General features: G+C 40.3%; 1 protein-coding gene across 1 annotated transcript in view; it reads right to left on the reverse strand.

The window, feature by feature from the left end:
* The window catches only part of babam2 (BRISC and BRCA1 A complex member 2), a 107,193-nt gene that overhangs the window by 13,558 nt on the left and 75,049 nt on the right, over positions 1-18,586 (reverse strand). Inside the window, exon 7 of the mRNA XM_047345094.1 lies at positions 16,140-16,249. Within this exon, the coding sequence (XP_047201050.1) occupies positions 16,140-16,249 (110 nt within the window). The remainder of the gene's footprint in view (positions 1-16,139; positions 16,250-18,586) is intronic.

An 18,586-nucleotide genomic window follows, 5' to 3' on the forward strand; every position in this document is an offset into this window, starting at 1 on the left:
TAAAAAAAAATAAAAAAAAATCTTTAATATATAAATCTCAAGAAAGGTTCTTACAGCCCTAAATAAAGGGTGCTACCCTTTTCCCTTGCTGAAAAGAAAGTAAAAGTAAGTTTTGTTGCTTTGGAAAAAAATAATGTTGTGGAAACTAAAGGAGTGCTGCCTATCACTTCAAACGCTCTTTAAAAAGCACAGTTTGCAAGCTATAGGCAGCATGTCTGTTAATCAGTTAGTTGCAGGTTGGCCCCCCTAGCAGGTAGCCCAACTAAATAACCAGATATTAAGCTTATTATCCCCCCTGTGTTACTGTTTATAAGCAAAACAGCAAAAAGGCATAATTTGCACATTAAGCGCTTGAAAGCTACTTAATTTATGGCGTCTTTCTTCCATATTTTTGCTTAAGTCTGTGTTTAAAAACAAACATTATTGGAAGCACACTGATCATTAATTTAGCAGCAGAAAGAACATGTGTTGCTTTTCTGTTTTTGAATAAATGAGGTGAAATCATTTTTCACATTATAGGATTCATATTTTTGTATATATACCTTAATACTCTCCACTTTAATACGAGGTGGAGAGTTGTTGACCTCAATAGACTTTCTCTTTTTAGTGTACCCTGAAAATTGGCAACATTTGCCAGACGCACTTAAGCCATCAAGCTTTACCAACCAAGTTAACCTGACCCGATCAGTCTCTTTTAATGCAGTTATTTTGCCTGAAGCAGATGAGCTCAAACCTTTATAAAATGACTGAATAATCCTCAGTGCATTCTTTGGCTGAAGCCAGCCAGAGGACCTGGATAACTATCAGGCAACTTAAACTTGACCCAAACGGGGTCAAGACCGGAATCAATGATCCTAAATATAACTTCAAATCTACAACAGAAGGGTTAACAAAGAAAAGAATTAACATGTTGCAAAACCCTACACCTAAATGAAAGGTTTTTGCTGCCGGGTTTTAAAAGCTTTCCAGAAATAGGGTAGCCCTTGTTAAACAATGAGTGTAATATATAAGGTTAAAGACCTGGTAAAAACCAGATTATCCTTGGTTTAGTCTCCCAAAACATGGACAACAATGACTGTACTGATCACGAGAAGGTGCAGTATTTCTTACAAAGATGTGTTTTTAGACTCTCTGTAAATGCTTAAATTGAACCTCCTGTGGGTGGACTCAGAATCAAGACATAATGGTGTTTAACTCTCCCAAGTGGCACCCTGAAGTGTCTCTGCTGCCGTCTCCACTGGTGACACCAGTCTCAGCACTACCCACACATGTTGGAGTCATCGTGCAGACATGCTGCCTGACTCGAACCCTCTGAGCGATCCAACCCACTGCATGACATATTTACAGTAGACTGTGTACATGTAAACACGCAGAGTCTCATGCCGTACAGTGACGGGGCTGCCTGTGACTTCATCAAATGGAGAGATTATCCTCTGTGACTCAGGTGAATGGTGACGAAGCTCAGTTTGTTTGTTTACGTGTGTGCTTTGTGAGTGTGTAAGGGAGAAAAACGAGAAGTGTGTTTACCAGCGTGGGAACAAATAAAGGCTCCAATGGAAGGAGGGCAGCCGTGATTCATGATGAAAGTGAAAGATGAGGCCAAGAAGAACTGTTTGGGAATTTAAATGTAGCTTCAAAAGCAGAACATTTCCATTTTGATTGCCTTCATCATTTCCAAAAGCCTGGAGGGCAAACGAGTCTGGATGCGGGCTGTCTGGGCTAAACAGCTTTGTGTGGTTCCTCTGAGAATGGACGAGGAGACCTTTGGCCTTTGGCAACATAACTCAGTGGCCTCTCCTCTGACAGAAATGAAATAACGCAGATCTTCCATATATCAACCACTTCAAGCACAAAATTTATAATCTGAAGGAAAACCTTCCGAGCCCTGGAGAAAAAGTTTATATATATATATATATATATATATATATATATACAGGGGTTGGACAATGAAACTGAAACACCTGTCATTTTAGTGTGGGAGGTTTTATGGCTAAATTGGACCAGCCTGGTAGCCAGTCTTCATTGATTGCACATTGCACCAGTAAGAGCAGAGTGTGAAGGTTCAATTAGCAGGGTAAGAGCACAGTTTAGCTCAAAATATTGAAATGCACACAACATTATGGGTGACATACCAGAGTTCAAAAGAGGACAAATTGTTGGTGCACGTCTTGCTGGCGCATCTGTGACCAAGACAGCAAGTCTTTGTGATGTATCAAGAGCCACGGTATCCAGAGTAATGTCAGCATACCACCAAGAAGGACGAACCACATCCAACAGGATTAAGTGTGGATGTAAGAGGAAGCTGTCTGAAAGGGATGTTCAGGTGCTATCCCAGATTGTATCCAAAAAACATAAAACCACGGCTGCCCAAATCACGGCAGAATTAAATGTGCACCTCAACTCTCCTGTTTCCACCAGAACTGTCCGTCGGGAGCTCCACAGGGTCAATATACACGGCCGGGCTGCTATAGCCAAACCTTTGGTCACTCATGCCAATGCCAAACGTCGGTTTCAATGGTGCAAGGAGCGCAAATCTGGGGCTGTGGACAATGTGAAACATGTATTGTTCTCTGATGAGTCCACCTTTACTGTTTTCCCCACATCCTAGAGAGTTACCGTGTGGAGAAGCCCCAAAGAAGCGTACCACCCAGACTGTTGCATGCCCAGAGTGAAGCATGGGGGTGGAGCAATGATGGTTTGGGCTGCCATATCATGGCATTCCCTTGGCCCAATACTTGTGCTAGATGGGCGCGTCACTGCCAAGGACTACCGAACCATTCTTGAGGACCATGTGCATCCAATGGTTCAAACATTGTATCCTGAAGGCGGTGCACCAATACACACAGCAAGACTGGTGAAAGATTGGTTTGATGAACATGAAAGTGAAGTTGAACATCTCCCATGGCCTGCACAGTCACCAGATCTAAATATTATTGAGCCACTTTGGGGTGTTTTGGAGGAGCGAGTCAGGAAAGGTTTTCCTCCACCAGTATCACGTAGTGACCCGGCCACTATCCTGCAAGAAGAATGGCTTAAAATCCCTCTGACCACTGTGCAGGACTTGTATATGTCATTCCCACGACGAATTGATGCTGTATTGGCCGCCAAAGGAGGCCCTGCACCATACTAATAAATTATTGTTGTCTAAAACCAAGTGTTTCAGTTCCATTGTTCAACCCCTGTATATGTAGTCTTTTTAAGAAGTGTTATCATTGTAAAAATATGTATTTGTAATTATTATCTCAAATCTTATATGTTTCTCTCTTTGATAAAATGTTACTTTAGTATAAACTATGTTATTCCCATAAGCTATTAGCTGGAAACTTGGCATAAACCAGAAGGTTAACTGAAGGACGATGCATCTCTCAGGTCCTTGGCCAGATTGTGGAGTTTTACAGTAAAAAAGCAGAGCAAGTTCAACTAAAACCTTTGAAATACCTCCACAAAGCTTGAAGAAATACAAAACCTTTAAGCTTACCAGAAAATTTGACTCATGGAAAGCGAAATAAAAAGAATACTGGTTAATTAATTAATTGCACTAAAGAAATACTGTGCTGGGAAAGGAAATATTACATAACCAAATTTCAACTTCCTTTACTGCACCTTAGAGATGGAGCTGGTGCAAATGCAAAATGTCAACTATGAACTTAGGCGCAATTAAGGAGTTAAGGTTTTTAAAAGTTATTTTAACTATACAACTACTGTTTGGAAGATCACAAAAACATTCAGTAGTTTGAGAAAGCCACTCAGCCACTAAACAAAAAAATTATTTTGTTTCTGTAACTGAAAGGTCGAAATTAAAAGGTGGGTTCACCATAAATATACCAAAAACAACTCACTACAGAAACAAAGTTGTAAAAAATTGTGAGAAAATGCAAAAATGTAAACCTTTTTTTTCTTTGCATGCAGCTTTAATGGCCTTTATTTTTTTTTGTTATTTTTAAAAAATGGCCAGATGGAAAGTTGGGTGGAGCCAGGTGGAAGACATACAGGATAGGTCCCCGGGGTCGGGACTCGAACCGGGACCCAAATCCGGTGAAAGCTTCGTCAAGAACTGAGGCCTTTGTTGGGTTCGTTCGCTCTACCGCTACGACATGCGCTACGCCCACATAGATTTTTATTTTTTTTAAAACAAGCAGCTGTTTGAAACAGACATTTTACTTTGTCAAACCGAAAAAACATGTTGATTTAAGAAGGGCTGCGTGCTGAAGAAACTCTCCTTTTAACAACAAAGCAGCATCAGAAAATTCCCTTCACACAGACTTACGAACATGCAAAGCAAGGGGTCTTCAAGAAGACAGCGGCCTGTGCTGGAGTGGGGGAGAACAAGCCGTCTGCACTGACATCTCAGACTGTCAAGTGCGCTTGCCGAGCTGGTGGAAAATTAATTGTATCACACTGAAAATTTCTGTCTGTGACAAGATTTTCATAAAACCTTGGAAAAAAAATCAGATTGAAATGCAGAGACTTTTAAAGTCCATAACACACCTCTACAGACCCTGGAGAGGGGACACACGCAAACAAAGTGTACACCCACACAGCCGACACGTATATACACACACTCAGGGCATGCATGCACACACAGAAACTGACACACACAGAGGCACCTACAGGCAAATGCAGATACACAAACATTAGTGCACTGCAGCCTAAAACTGTCTCTCTGTGTTGATTTTTCTGGGCTCCTAAATCTGGTTTGGGGGCAGAGACGGTGCCCACTCGATTCTTTTATGCAATGCAGCAGGTTTTCTGGGGGAAGGAGAGATGTATCTGACTCGTCTCATGAGCTCGGGAAAATCAGGTAAACGAGATGTGAGCGTAAAGGAAATAAAAAATTAAATGAGGATCGAGTCCAGCTATAAAATGCTTAGAGAGGGAGACAAACAATTAGCCAGAAATCAACGTCTTTGCAGATAAGCGCCTCTTTATGATGAGTCCAGAGCTGAAAATAACCAATGAGATTCTGATGGAAGCTGCAGCGACACTAACTCATTACTTCCTCTACTCTTACATTATCACAGGTGCAGCCTCATGAGCTGTGCTAATGAACACTTTTATGGCTGCAGGTATCTGCTCCAGGGGACGTTCCGTGCATGTAGATACAACATGAGTGGCATTAAAGAGACATTGTTAAGGAAATTTTTCAAAGCGCTCGCATTTATTTTTGAATTCATTCTCTGGTTTTCACCAAAAATGGTTATCAAAGCTCAATTTCTTTGTTTTCCCGATCGTTGTTCCCAAAGCACGACCCAAGTAGACTTCAGTTTTAGTTTACAAACTAAAGAATGAACTTTCTTCTTCAAGATGTTCTGCTAGAGAGCAGAATTCATGGCTCCATCAATTACAGCAAGCTGTCCAAGTCCTAACCATCAAACTACCACCACCATGCTAAGTTGAAGCAGATGAACACCTTCTAAAAACGATCCACTTTTGCCCCGTCAGTCCGAATAATATTTTCCTCAAACTCTTGGGGATCATCAAGGCTTTCTATGTGTTCTTTAAGGTCAGCATAGTCTTCACCTTGGCAGTTTGTCATGGAGGCCATTTTTGCTCAGTCTCTTTCTTATTCTTCAATCATGAACTCCGGCTTTAACTTAGGCAAGTGAGGCCTGGGGTGCTTTATGTGTTCTGGGTTCTTTTGTGACCTCCTGGATGGGTCACTGATGCACTCTAGTCTCTTGAAGTGATTTTGGTTGGCTGGCCACTCCTGGAAAAGCTGCATTTTGTGTCATTTTTTCAAATGGCTTTGAATCGATTATGCATGTAAACAACTGCGTTTCTCATCGGTTCTAGAATTTGTTTAGATCAAGGTATGAGGTGTTGCTTTTCAAGATCTTTTAGCTTTCTTCATGTTGTCAGACAGACTCTATTTAAGTGATTTGTTGATTCTACAGATAAGACAATAATTAGTGTGCAGCCAGAGAAACGAAAAATGTGCTTAATCAGAGTTAACTGATCATTTAGCAAGGGCGGAGATAACCTTTCCACATTAGGTCAGGTTGGTTCATGTGTCTTTTATCCCTCATTTAATGAAACTATCATTTGAAAAGATTTATTTAAAGTCATATTATTTTCACGTTGCAACATTAAGTGCGATCCTAAAAAAAACACAAAAAGTTTCATAATGGGCAGTCCTTTAATTTTCTTACAAAGTGATTTAAGGATCAGATGTAAGGTGTTTGTAGAAGCTGGTTTGAGTCTATGTTTTAATATATGCAAGCAGTCAATGCGCAAACAACTTAGTGGTTTATTTTGTCAAGTTTAAAACCTTTTTCTTTATTTCTATCATCATCAATCAAGCTGTGAATCGATGAAATATAAGAGTGCAGCACACAGGATTATTTTGATACGAGGCCTTCATATAAACAGGACTTTGTTTTCTCTAGAATCATGTTGCAGATCAGTGCTTTAAAAACACAGGAGAACCAAGACATGTTAATCTGGCCCATTGCTTCATGTATGATGAGTTTATTTGCATGTAATGTTCCTGTTACTTATTTGTAATGTTACTTATTTTACTAAACATGCTCTGTGTGTGAGATACAGCAGTGATTGATGCGAGGCCAGCTTACTTATACAACTGATTTCACAAAAAATGTGAAAAAATAAAAAAGATGAGGCTCGCTTGAACTGGTCTTTAATGCCTGTACCGTGATGGCTTGGGACATGTACACCTTCACAACAAATCTCCAGGTTGTAAAACCAGAAAACAAGCAAGCAGTTGTTTCTAGGGAATAAAACTGAGGTTGGTGCAGTTGTTACATATTTAGATTACATTCAAATTGTGCTACGGACACATTGGTGAAAAATGATGAATGAACAATGATGGAAGGCCCAAAACTCATATTATCTATGCTCTCTAAATGTCTACATGAATTTAACAGCTACTTTAAATGAGTGTAACACCATCCGTTTCACAGTACATTTTCTTCCAGACTTCCCGTAAAATATTATATAACAAATGAACACTGAATCTTAAGCAGGTGCATTTTCATAACCTGCAGAATGAAAGTGGTTGTACTTCACATAATAAATGATCTCTACAGAAGGAGAAGCAAATAAATCAGAGAGCTATGCAGCGGTGCTCATACACTCAACGTTATCGGTGAAATCGTGGGTGTTAGTTGGGGTACTTCAGCCTGTTTTTTTCCCCCTTGTCACTCTGAAGGGCTGAAAACAGAGTAATGGTGTGTTTGAAGACAGAGGTAGGCAAAACAGCAGAGAGAGCAGGAAAAGGAGAGGAAGAGGGAATAGGAATAGAGGTAAAACACTGTAGCTCAGGGGGCTTACTAGTGTGCGTTCAGAGCGCTTAGATCCAAGCCCCTGCTGAAAGACAGCAAAAGTGAGATATCAAACATCTCAGGAGTGATGGAAGGAAAAAAAAGCAGAGAGGTGCAAGGGAAGAGAAAATGAATGTTTTTTTTTTCTCTCCGCGCTGCGTTTCAGTCGAGCGAGGGACGACCTTGCTGGTGAGAGCGCAGCGCTTTCCTCTCTTTTAAGTCCCACTCACTTGCTCGGTTTCCCTTTGAGGATCAGCCAGAGGGATCAGCAGAGGAGAGAGAACGAATGATGGAAGCACAGAGGAAGACGGAGGGAGAGGAGACGAGCGGCAATGCATGTGGAAAACAGGAGGGGCAAGGACGGGGGCGGAGAGACATACGACCGAGGAGACAGGAGTTAAAAACTTAAAAAGATCCAGCTAAGTGACAAATAAAACAGAACTCAACTGGAAAGTATTTTATAGATCCTTAAAAAAGTAATGTTGCAGTTTTTTTTATTGTTTTTATTCATCTACATTTTTGTAACTCTTAAAGGTAAAGGTGATGCTACTTCTTATTAAATCAAGAGTGAAACTTGTATATTATATAGATTCATTACACACATGGCGATATAATTCAATGTTTGTCTCTATTAATTGTTATTATTATGGCTTAAATATAGGGGGAAAAACAATTTTAATACAGACATATTATGGCTTACACAATCATGGGGAAGAATGCTGACGTGACAGTTTTCCAGAAGACAGACACGGACACCCTCTACAAGAAGGTTAAGCCACAAAAGATCATGTTTTAAGAAGCTGGTTGTTTACAGAGTGCTGTATCCTGGCATATAAATGGAAAGCTAAGTGGAAGATAAACGTTTGGTAGAAAAAGATGACACGCCACAGTGATAACCCCAGCCATGTAAGGATTGTAAAGCAAAGCCCTTTACAGAGTTTGATTGAGCTTTATATGGTGTGGGACTGCAGTTGGAGTCGGGGCTTCAGGAGCCACTCGCTGTATAGTATACAGGACATGGGCTACAACTGTTGAATTTCTTGTTAATCATCAAAACCAACAAAATAACCACTTAAAATATAGTCTATAATTTACAAATCCCCCTTTCATTTTACCTGTAGAGAGGTGTTAACATGTCAATGTAACAAAATATTTCCAATATTTTGATTTGATCTTGACAATCAAAGAAAATAGCTGAACTATTATCTTCTTTTCTCCCCATTTTCCTCCTGCTCTACTTCCTTGATTCATTTTTTCCAGAGCAAACGATAGTTAATTAAATCACACTGGGACACGGCAGCAGGACTCCTGCGACATTGTGAGCGGATGTTATTGACAGCTTCATATTTTTGCCTGATATGGACATTTTACTGCAAAAAGATAGCAGTTCCTATTAATAGTTGTGAAATCCAGCGCTGTCCGGCTCGTTACAACATGTCTGTCTAAAATGGAGGATTCTTGGAAAACTCAGCACTGTACAGTGCAGTTTAACGTCATTTTATCAAAGTCATCTCTGCTCTCTGTTCTGTCTGTGAATTTATTGTTGTTTAATTTGTGGAGTTTCATCTTACGTCTATGTGGCTGTATGTTTATACTCAGAGATGCATTTTAGCAGCACACGTCAGATTAAAGATTTTTACTGACTTGTCTTACTGAACACAACCTTAGAGCTGCAACAGGTGAAAAATCGCCACAAGGTGCTGAAAATCTTGTACACAAATGATTGGATTTCACTCTAGAAAAGAATGGCTGAAGTAAAATGCAGAGAAGTCACCCGGTTAGTAAATAGAGTCCCTATGTATGTAATTTTATCTCAGTATAACTCAGTGCCTCGCAAAAGTATTTAGCTCCCCTTGGCATTTTAACTATTTTGTTGCATTTGTTACATTCCAGCCTCTAAGTAAATGTTTTTTAATATATCCACCCTTTTTGCTATGAAGCACCTAAAAGGTTTTGGTGCAACCAATTACCTTCGAAAGTCACATAATTAGTGAAATGAAGTCCACCCGTGTGCAATCTGTCACATGATCTGTCAGTATAAAAGTACCTTTTCTGAAAGGCCCCAGAGGCTGAAACACCACTAAGCAAAAGGCATTACACCATGAAGACCAAGGAGCTCTCTAAACAAGTCAAGAACAAAGTTGTTGAGAAGTACAAGTCAGGGAGGGGTTCTACCACAATCCCCACATGGTGGTGGAAGCATTATGCTGTGGTTAATGGTGAATGGCCCGCCCTTCTACAATGCTTTATCAAGTCCCCAAAGACCCCTAAGTGCTTTACACTGTAATCAGTCATCCAACCATTCATTCACACAGTGACAGTGGTGAGCTACATTGTAGCAACAGCTGCCCTGGGGCGCACTGACAGAATTGAGGCTGCCATACAAGCGGCGCCACCGAACCCTCTGACCACCATCAGCAGGCAAGGCTGGTGAAGTGTTTTGCCCAAGAACACAACAACTGAAAAAGACACAGTGGGGTTTGAACCAACCCACGGTAACCCACCGGTTACAGGACAAACCCCTACCACTGTCGCCACCAACGCCCATGGTGTGGGGATGTGCTTCAACAGCAGAGACTGGGAAACTGGTCCGAGTCAAGAGAATGTTGGATGGAGCTAAATACAGGGATATTGTAGCCCTAGACCTGAGTCACTCTGTCTATGATTTGACTGGGATGGAGATTCACCTTCCAGCAGAACAATGACCCAAAGCATACTGCTAAAGCAACACTCCAGTGGTTTAAGGGAAACTTTTAAATGTGTTGCAATGGCCTACTTAAAGTCCAGACCTCAATTCAATTGAGAATCGGTGGTTAGAAGATGGAAAGTTGTAGATTGCTGTTCTGTAAATGACACTGTGCAAACTCTCAAACAATCCATTTTAAATCCAGTGAGGCAACAAAACATGAAAAATGCCAATGGGGGGTGAATACTTTGCAAGGCACTGTACAGCTGTTTTGTAAAGGCCAGAGGTCTGTTAGAGAACATGAGTGGACAAACAGCACCATGAAGACCAAGAGACACGCGGTTTAAAGCAGGTTTAGGTTATACAACCATATATCAAGCTCTAAATGTCCCACTGAGCACAAAACAATCCAGCATCTGAAAACAAAAGATGGCACAACTGCAAATGTACCAAGACATGACCTTCCACCTAAACAAACAGGCTGGATAAGGGGAACATTAATCGGAGCAGTAGTCACAAGTCCCATGGCAACTCTGGAGAAGCTGTAAAGATCCACAGCTCAGGGGAGAATATGTAGACAGGGCAACTACCAGTTGTGCACTCCATAAATCAGGCCTTTATTGAAAAGTGATAAGAAGAAAGTGATAAGAAATCTGATTAAGGTCAGTCACAACCATGTACCAGTACAAACGTGGAAGAAGCTGCTCTGGTTAGATGACAAGTGTTTTGGCTACATGCACAACACTTTGTGTGATGAAAAACTAAGTCTACACATCCCCTTGAATACACTATGACATCATGGTTGTGGCATTATGTTGCTGTGGGCATGCTTTTCTTCAGCAGGAACAGGGAAGCTGGTCAGAGTTGATGGGAAGGTGGATGGAGCTAAACACATGAAAAGCCTGGAAGAAAACCTGTTCGCAAAAGACTTTAGACTGGAGCTGAGGTAAACATTTCAGCAGCACTGACTAACATACATTCAGAGCTACAATGAATTGGTTTAGATCAAAGCATGTTCATTTGTCAGTATGGCCAAGTCAAAGTACAGACCTAAATCAATTCATGAATCTACGAGAAAACTGGAAAAGTCGCTCCATCGATTCTGAGTAAGCTAGAGTGATTTTGCAAAAAGAAATGGGCAAAAGGATCTTCAGATGTACAAAGCAGGTAGAAAGATACCACAATGGTTCTGCAGGTGTTACTGCAGCTACAGGTGGTTATACAAAGCATCAACTCTGGCAGGGATGAATATAGAAGCGTGAGACACAATAGTCTTTTTTTAATTTGTAAAAACCTTTCAAAACCATGCACTACTTTGTGTTGGTCCATTACATAAAATCCCCTGAAAATACCATGAAAGTTGTGCTTATAATGTCACAAAATGTGGAAAGGTTCAATAGGCATAAACACATCTGCAAGGCTTTGTATACAAATAAAGACTCACAGAAAAATTGCAAAAATGAAACAGACCTGAACATTTCAACACTGAGTAGATGTAGCTGATATGACACCCTGCACAAACACCAAAGCTGAGGCAGTCTGTGAATCTGTCACTTGTTACATTCACAACTTCATAAAATAGAGGATTGATTTAAACATTTTCCAAATCTGTTCTGAGGCGGTTTTTTTTCTTGGCTTCACGAGATACTGTGAACATTTGTGATAACTGGAATCGACACCGAGCCTCTTGAACGTCGATCAAATGGTTTGCTAGAAAAACACAGACGTGTGCAGGCACGCTGCAGCAAATGAGTTTTCCTCTTCAGTGGAGCCAATGCGGAGATAATGGGCAGCTACACAGGAGCAAAGACTAACAGGGGTCAGCGGGGATGCGGAGGAAAGCTAACAGGGTTACACATCTGCATAAACACAAGTATCTGCATGCTAAATAAAGAAGCGTCCTCGGCGAATGCAACACTGATGCTGAAACTCACAAACACGTTGCGGTCTTCAAACAACGGTGAACAAGACTTTGTTTTTTTTGTTTTTTTTGCCCTGGGTCATGAATTAACACACTCCCACACAGCCGACAAAAAAGGTGCACAAAAACATGCAGCAGAGCATATTCATGGATGGCCTTGATATGCATATGTGCAAATATCACGAGACAAAGAGGCAACATTAAGCATGAGGAGAGGGCTTGGAAATGGGAGCTTTGCTCAATGAGAAGCTCTTAAGCCTCTGCATTTTGAGATGTTTCTGAGGGGGTTCTTTCCTCTCCTACTTTATGTAACCCCCCGCTGCTTCGCCGGCAACCACCCCTCACAGCTCCCCACTCTCTGCCGCCCTCAGCCTCCCTCTGTCTGCTCTCTGCATGGTGCTCCTGGAGAAGTGCAGCCTTTAACGCCACAGAAACTGCGTCGGTCTGGTCACTAATGCACATGTCTATAGCTTTTATGTTATTTCAACACTTCCACAAAGTTCTCAATCACTCAGCGTGTTCCTTAAACCAGGATTGTGTCTTTTGAAATCAAGCAAAACAATACGCAGAAAGATATGATGTCTGAGATATCTCATCATAATATTGCTTGGATTTATTCCTGCATGTGCATGCCATGAAATAATTGAGGATTATGTGGGACAGTCAGTAGGTAGGTGACCTTTAGTGTTGTGTAATTAGCTGTTGCATGAGGATAAGGTCTTGTTCATGTCATCCTAATGAAGAGGAGAATCAGCTGTGTGTGTGTGCTTGATGCTCATTTATGCTTTCCTTTTGAATAGAAATGTAAATTATAAATTTCTTATTAAAAAAGAAATATTTGCAAGTTGAAAACCTTTCAGATTAAATTTATGATGCAATAAGTGTGTTGAGATTATAAAGATGATTTTGAAGACAGTAAACATACTTTTTAATACAATTACTTTGTTGAAATGCAACATATCTGAGTGATAAAACTAGAAACACAGATGATTGATACTGTGTCGAGTGTCATGCGTGGAACCCTGGCAATGCTACACAACAGGTCTTATTTGAAAAGGTAATTTAGGTTCTGACAAACTGAACATGAAGCATCATCTGTTGATATCTGCTACAGTCATACATTTTGTAATGTGAATAAAATGTGGCAATAACAAGATTTTGTTTTTTATTGTATTTTGCCATGGATGTTGGCGTATCTTCAAGATATTAAGGGTGGAAATATTATGTCACTTTTACGAACTGTAAGACGCAGTCACCATTTGTATCTGGCATGTGTATTAAGATGCAGAGTGTAAAATTTGCTGTTTCCCTGTGTCAGGGTACAGTAAATAACTTCTGCTCTGATGTCACTGACTGATTTTTTTCCTCTCCTGTATTTCTTGATCACCTTGGGATGAAATTTAAATGCTCTATGCACAACTGAGGTTTCAAAAAGGTCAATTAATTATAGCATTAATTATTCAGAAAATAGTTCAGACTGCCCCGCTGCCACTTTAAGCATTTGTCCTGCTAAGCTGAGTCAATTTTTATCAGTGCAGACAAAGCCACTGCATAACACAGCAAGGACTCAAATAATGTTAGTATTGATTTCATTGCATGATGAAATTTACAAATCCTGAAATGTAATTTACTTAAACATGCCTATATTTAAATACCACTAAAAATAAATCCAAATTATAAACACTTCACTGAAAGAAACAATTAGCTTTCTCTTATGTTACATTTTTACCCATTTATGTTTCTTCTTTACTTAAGAAGAGTTACTAATCCCAGTTACTAAAACCACTAGCTTTTAGGAGTCTGTAAATATTTCACAGCAACTGCATTTAGCAAGCAATGCTGGTCTTTAAGAATGAGGCATTGCATGAATCTATACTGAATTATAGACAGGTTTTCTTCTATACGTATGCAAAGTACCTCATTTAAAAGTGGCCAAACCAAAAGGTAGACATGATTGCACTCATGACTCAACATGTCATCTTGGTTCTGCAACAGTTGATGTTAAATGAATCAGCTATATTCTCACTCATCTAGTTGTTGCTCTTCCCTCTTTACTTGAGCTCTTTATGCTGTAAAACCTCTTCTTCTGTGCACTCTGCCATCAATACCATTTAAAGAGCTGGTAAATTTTTAGAAGTGGAATATCATCTAAATATCCAACCCAGAACACATTTTTTAAATCTTTTAAAAGTTTTCTTGATCATTAGGTCTTTAGATTTTTTGAAGGTCTTTCAAAAAAAATGGAGGCTGCTTTTTATCCACCATAACCTTTGTACAGAAATGTAGATATTAAGGTAATTCTGAAAACTTTATTATATATTTTTAACCATGTGACCTCTCTTTTTGAAAAAAACACTTTTTTAAACATTCTCCCTGCCAATTACAAATGCAACAAAAGGGACAAAACACTTGAGTTATGATGTCACAGTTAATGGTGTTTTTGCTCAAAGTATGAAGATAAAGATTCTTGTGCTTTTTAATATTGTACACCTAAATTCAACTCTTAGTTTGGAAAACTAATAACCTCATTTGTGCCAAAAAAGCTTGTGTGGTTGATATCGTGCCCTTTCTATAGTATTTATACCCCTCGAAGTTTTTCCACTTTTTTTCATGTTAAGACCACATGACCGGAAATGGTATATAGTGATACATGGTGAGCATTTGTATTCATCCCCCTTTCATCTAGCACCCCTAGAAAAAAACCAGTGCAACAAACTGCCTTCAGATATTCCCTAATTATTAGAGCCCAACTGTGTACTATTTAATCTCAGTATAAATCCAGATGTTCTATGAAAGGCTCAGAGGTTTGCTGGAAAAATCTGTGTGATCAAACAGCAGAACTAAAGTTGTGAAGAGGTTCAAGGCAGAGTTAGGTTATGAAACCATATCCCACGTCTTAAACGTCTCACTGCGTGCCGTTTAATCCATCATCCAATAATGGAAAGAGACGGGCACAACTGTACACCTACCAAGACATGGTCATGCATTAATCAGAGAAGCAGCCAAGTGGTGCATGGCAACTCTGGAAGAACTGTAGAGGTCTGAAGCTCAGGTGCCAGAATCTGATGTCATGCATTCCATAGACTACGTTTTTAAAGAAGAGAGGCAAGACGAGAAGCCACTTTTACTTGGGGGTTTAGGAGTTTTGCTTGACAAATATGTGAAAAAGCTCAAGGGTTGTGAATACTTTTGACAGATTTTGGATTGCTTAAAATGCTACATAGAAGTAATGAGTTCATGAGCAAAAAGCAAACAGAAGACAACTTAGGCAATGACAGGTTTGATTATAAAAAAGGACCAAACAAGTGTGGTAAAATAAAAGGAAAATTAGTCACGAAAAAGAGAATGTTTGGAGACAGAAGGATATAGGACTGAATGAAAGAAGACAGAGAGGAAGAAAAAGCAGTGCTGGTGGGAGAAGAAGTATCTTAACCTGGTGTGACGGGCCGTGTGCTTGTAAATAAACATCAGTCCGAGATTATTCGGAGCACGAACGCCCAGACCGTGAGGCCCTAAGGTTAGAGTGGGCCCATACCTGGCTCTCTCCGTCAAACATACAAAACACATCTACATCCACCCATACACAGACACTGCTGAGCGCAAACCCGACTGGAATACTGGTGCAAGCATCTAAACATGGTAAAACAAGAAGATGGAGGCATATCAGTCTTTGGGACATTAAAACCCTTGTTCATGCATGTCTAGAAACACAAATCCATCTACACTACAACACAAAAGTGATACAATGTGAGCTGATAAATGCACACAAGATGTAGCTGGAGAAAAAAATACTGTGCATACATCTGCAGCAGGCAAACAAATTTAAAAAGATCTTCAAACACCACCTGCAAACAGACATATTCTACAGTCTAGATGTGTGCATACTTTCAGTCATCCCTGGTTCAGACTCTGTGTCATCCATCTAATTTCTCCCTTTCTACTCATTGTCTTAAGGAAAGGGGACTAATGAGTTTAGACATAAGGGTATGGGGTTATCCTCAGCAACATGGTGCAAGATGTTCAGCTCGCTGACATTAATCAGCTCATTATAGCTTTGATTCTGAGAATCAAAAGCAGTGAGGAGTGAGAACACAAAGAAAAAACACAGGTCAGGACCAAAAGATAGGACCTCTATTATCTTTACCAGCTTTTGTAGCAGATAAATCATATTGCTTGAGGAACCTGAATCAAATTTACACCTAGACTCAACAGAATTGTATAAAAATTAAGACTTATTGGTGAATGCACTTACTGCTCGATGCTTGGAGAGAGGTATAGCTTGGGGAAAACCTGGGTAGCTTCAGCATCCTCAAAGCTTACTGAGAGAAGAGCCACATCCTCTCCTGGGTCCAGTGCTGTGTCCTTAGCGAGACAAGAAGAGGTCAGGAATGTTATTTGGAAAATTTGGACCAAAACATGAAATTCTGAGTAAAATTCTGAGTAAAAAGGCCTGGTGAACACCAGTGTGGTGGCCAGTAAGACTGTTTGACACCTTACAATTCCAAGGATTTTTAAAAACACAAACAACCCCAATAACTGGTTCAATGTTGTTTAGCAACGTGCACATCAACCTCATGCTTTCTGTAACCATCACTGAGCTTTCGGTCTACTGCTGCCTGGATATTTGACAACTGGTCTTGGCAGGATTGGTAGAGTTCATCTAAACTGGTTGGTTCCCTGCCATTGACCCAGTTTTTAATAAAGGGGTTGGTTTGGGATAGGATTTCCAGCAGCTTAATGTTGCCTGGTTAATTCATATCAAAACCACTTTGGATGTGTTTGGTATACATCTAGATGTTGATTTCAGTTGAAGGTGAAGAATTTGGATAAAGTCTTTTTACTTCATCATATCCTTTCTGTGCAATGCACAAGTACCACTGGCAGACTAACACACCCTGTGTTTCATCTGAAATAGAATAAAAACCTACATTTTCTTTAATGACATCCTTATGAGGTCAAAAAGTTTAACCAGAGCAATACCATTGTATCAAATAAATGTGTTCAACGCTATCAGCTAGATTTCTTGATCATTCTGTCAACACTAAGCTCACTGCTCTGAAATTGTCTCATATTCCACTTTATTCCTTTACTAAATGGCAAACTAGGAGTCCTGAGTTTTGACAGCTGCCAAAATGCAGGTGACCTATGCTTAGTGCTGCTGCACCTGCATACATCAAATGCAGGTGCAAGGGGAGCACTGAGGCTGCCACTGTTGCATTGCTTTTTTTTTTTTAACCACCATAACCGCTTGGCTCAAGAGAAATGTACAGTACACTGCATCCATCTATGACTTTGCCTGTAAAAATAGAAATATGAAGACAAGTGTGTTCAAATGCCCAAAAATAATAAGATAGGAAAACGAACAGGAAAGACACCAGTAGAAACATCTGTTTTGCTTCATGCAACATTAGCTTCAATAGCTGCACCATGAGCCTGAGCTTATGACTGCGAGTACCAATCAAGTTGTGTGTAAGATGGATGTGAAAGCCACCCGGAGCTGCTCGCTGTGAACCTCATCTGTCTCTCTGAGGATATAATTTCTACTTCTGTGATGTTTTTCCTGGAGCATGGCTGTTGCTATTGGGGCAATTCTACATCAAGGACCATTCTGGCCTTCCTCTGCCATTGGAGGCTCTGCAGCGTTAATCAAATGTCTTACAGATGGTTTGAACTCATCCATTTGTTATAATCGGAGCCTGTCTTGGTGAGAGGAAATCTAACCACCACACATGATGGACAGAGGAGCAGCGCAACCAGTTTGCTGTGAAGACTATTAACTAATCACTCTGCTGATCCCAAATCTAAGCTAACCACTGTATTCCTTCAGTGAACATTTCCTCCCCAACTAGACTGGAAGTAATTTTTGCTGCAGTTAATTTGATGACTGCTTAATCAAAGTAAAGGGGAATTAACCAGATAGGGAAAAAGCAATAAGAATAGTTGCAGCCCCAAGTAAAAGACATACTTGGAATGAAAAGATGCATTAATTAGCAGATGATAATTTGTAGAGAAAAAAGAGAAATATCCAGATATTTAAGTTCTGCTGAGTGTCACACAGTCTGCCCTGTCACAGCTGATACATTAGTGGCTACAGACAGAAGAAAAAGAAGGAAGGCAGAGGAAGACGGCATCCAAAAGTGTTGCCTGATGAAATCAGCTCACATCAGTGCTGTGTGCATCAGTAAACAAGAACTGCTCTCTGCCTCAAAGCAACGCTGGGGGCTTTTCTCACTGACAATATGGGACAGATAGGAACAGGCATGGGAATGTGCGGCCGGGTAGGGAGTGGGCTTTGGGAGGACATTGGTTTGCTCCAGTTTGTAGCTGTCATGTCCAGTTTTCATCTTTAGCGGTGATTTAATGGATGCTTTCTTTGGACTGGGATAGAGTAAACAGATGGATGAGAACCAACAGGAAGGTGAGAGGGCCAGGGAGACGGGCACAGGACGACTCTTTATTGGGAAGCAGCGGGCTGCCCCTCTATTTGGCCAAACCGAAGGCACTGATGATCGGCGAGCCTCTTTGTGGAGTGATTCAGACTTATCTTGTTCCAAAAAGTCAGCGAAAAGCTGTCACAAGTCATATTGAATCAGTGAAACAAACAAACCAAATCCAAAGGCAGACCCTTTAACTTTAAGATAGTGTCATTCTAAATTAAAGTGCTGTTCAGAAAGCTGAACTACGCAGACAAAAATAGTT

The sequence above is a fragment of the Girardinichthys multiradiatus genome, chromosome 19 (genome assembly GCF_021462225.1).
Source record: "Girardinichthys multiradiatus isolate DD_20200921_A chromosome 19, DD_fGirMul_XY1, whole genome shotgun sequence".
Taxonomy (NCBI): domain Eukaryota; kingdom Metazoa; phylum Chordata; class Actinopteri; order Cyprinodontiformes; family Goodeidae; genus Girardinichthys; species Girardinichthys multiradiatus.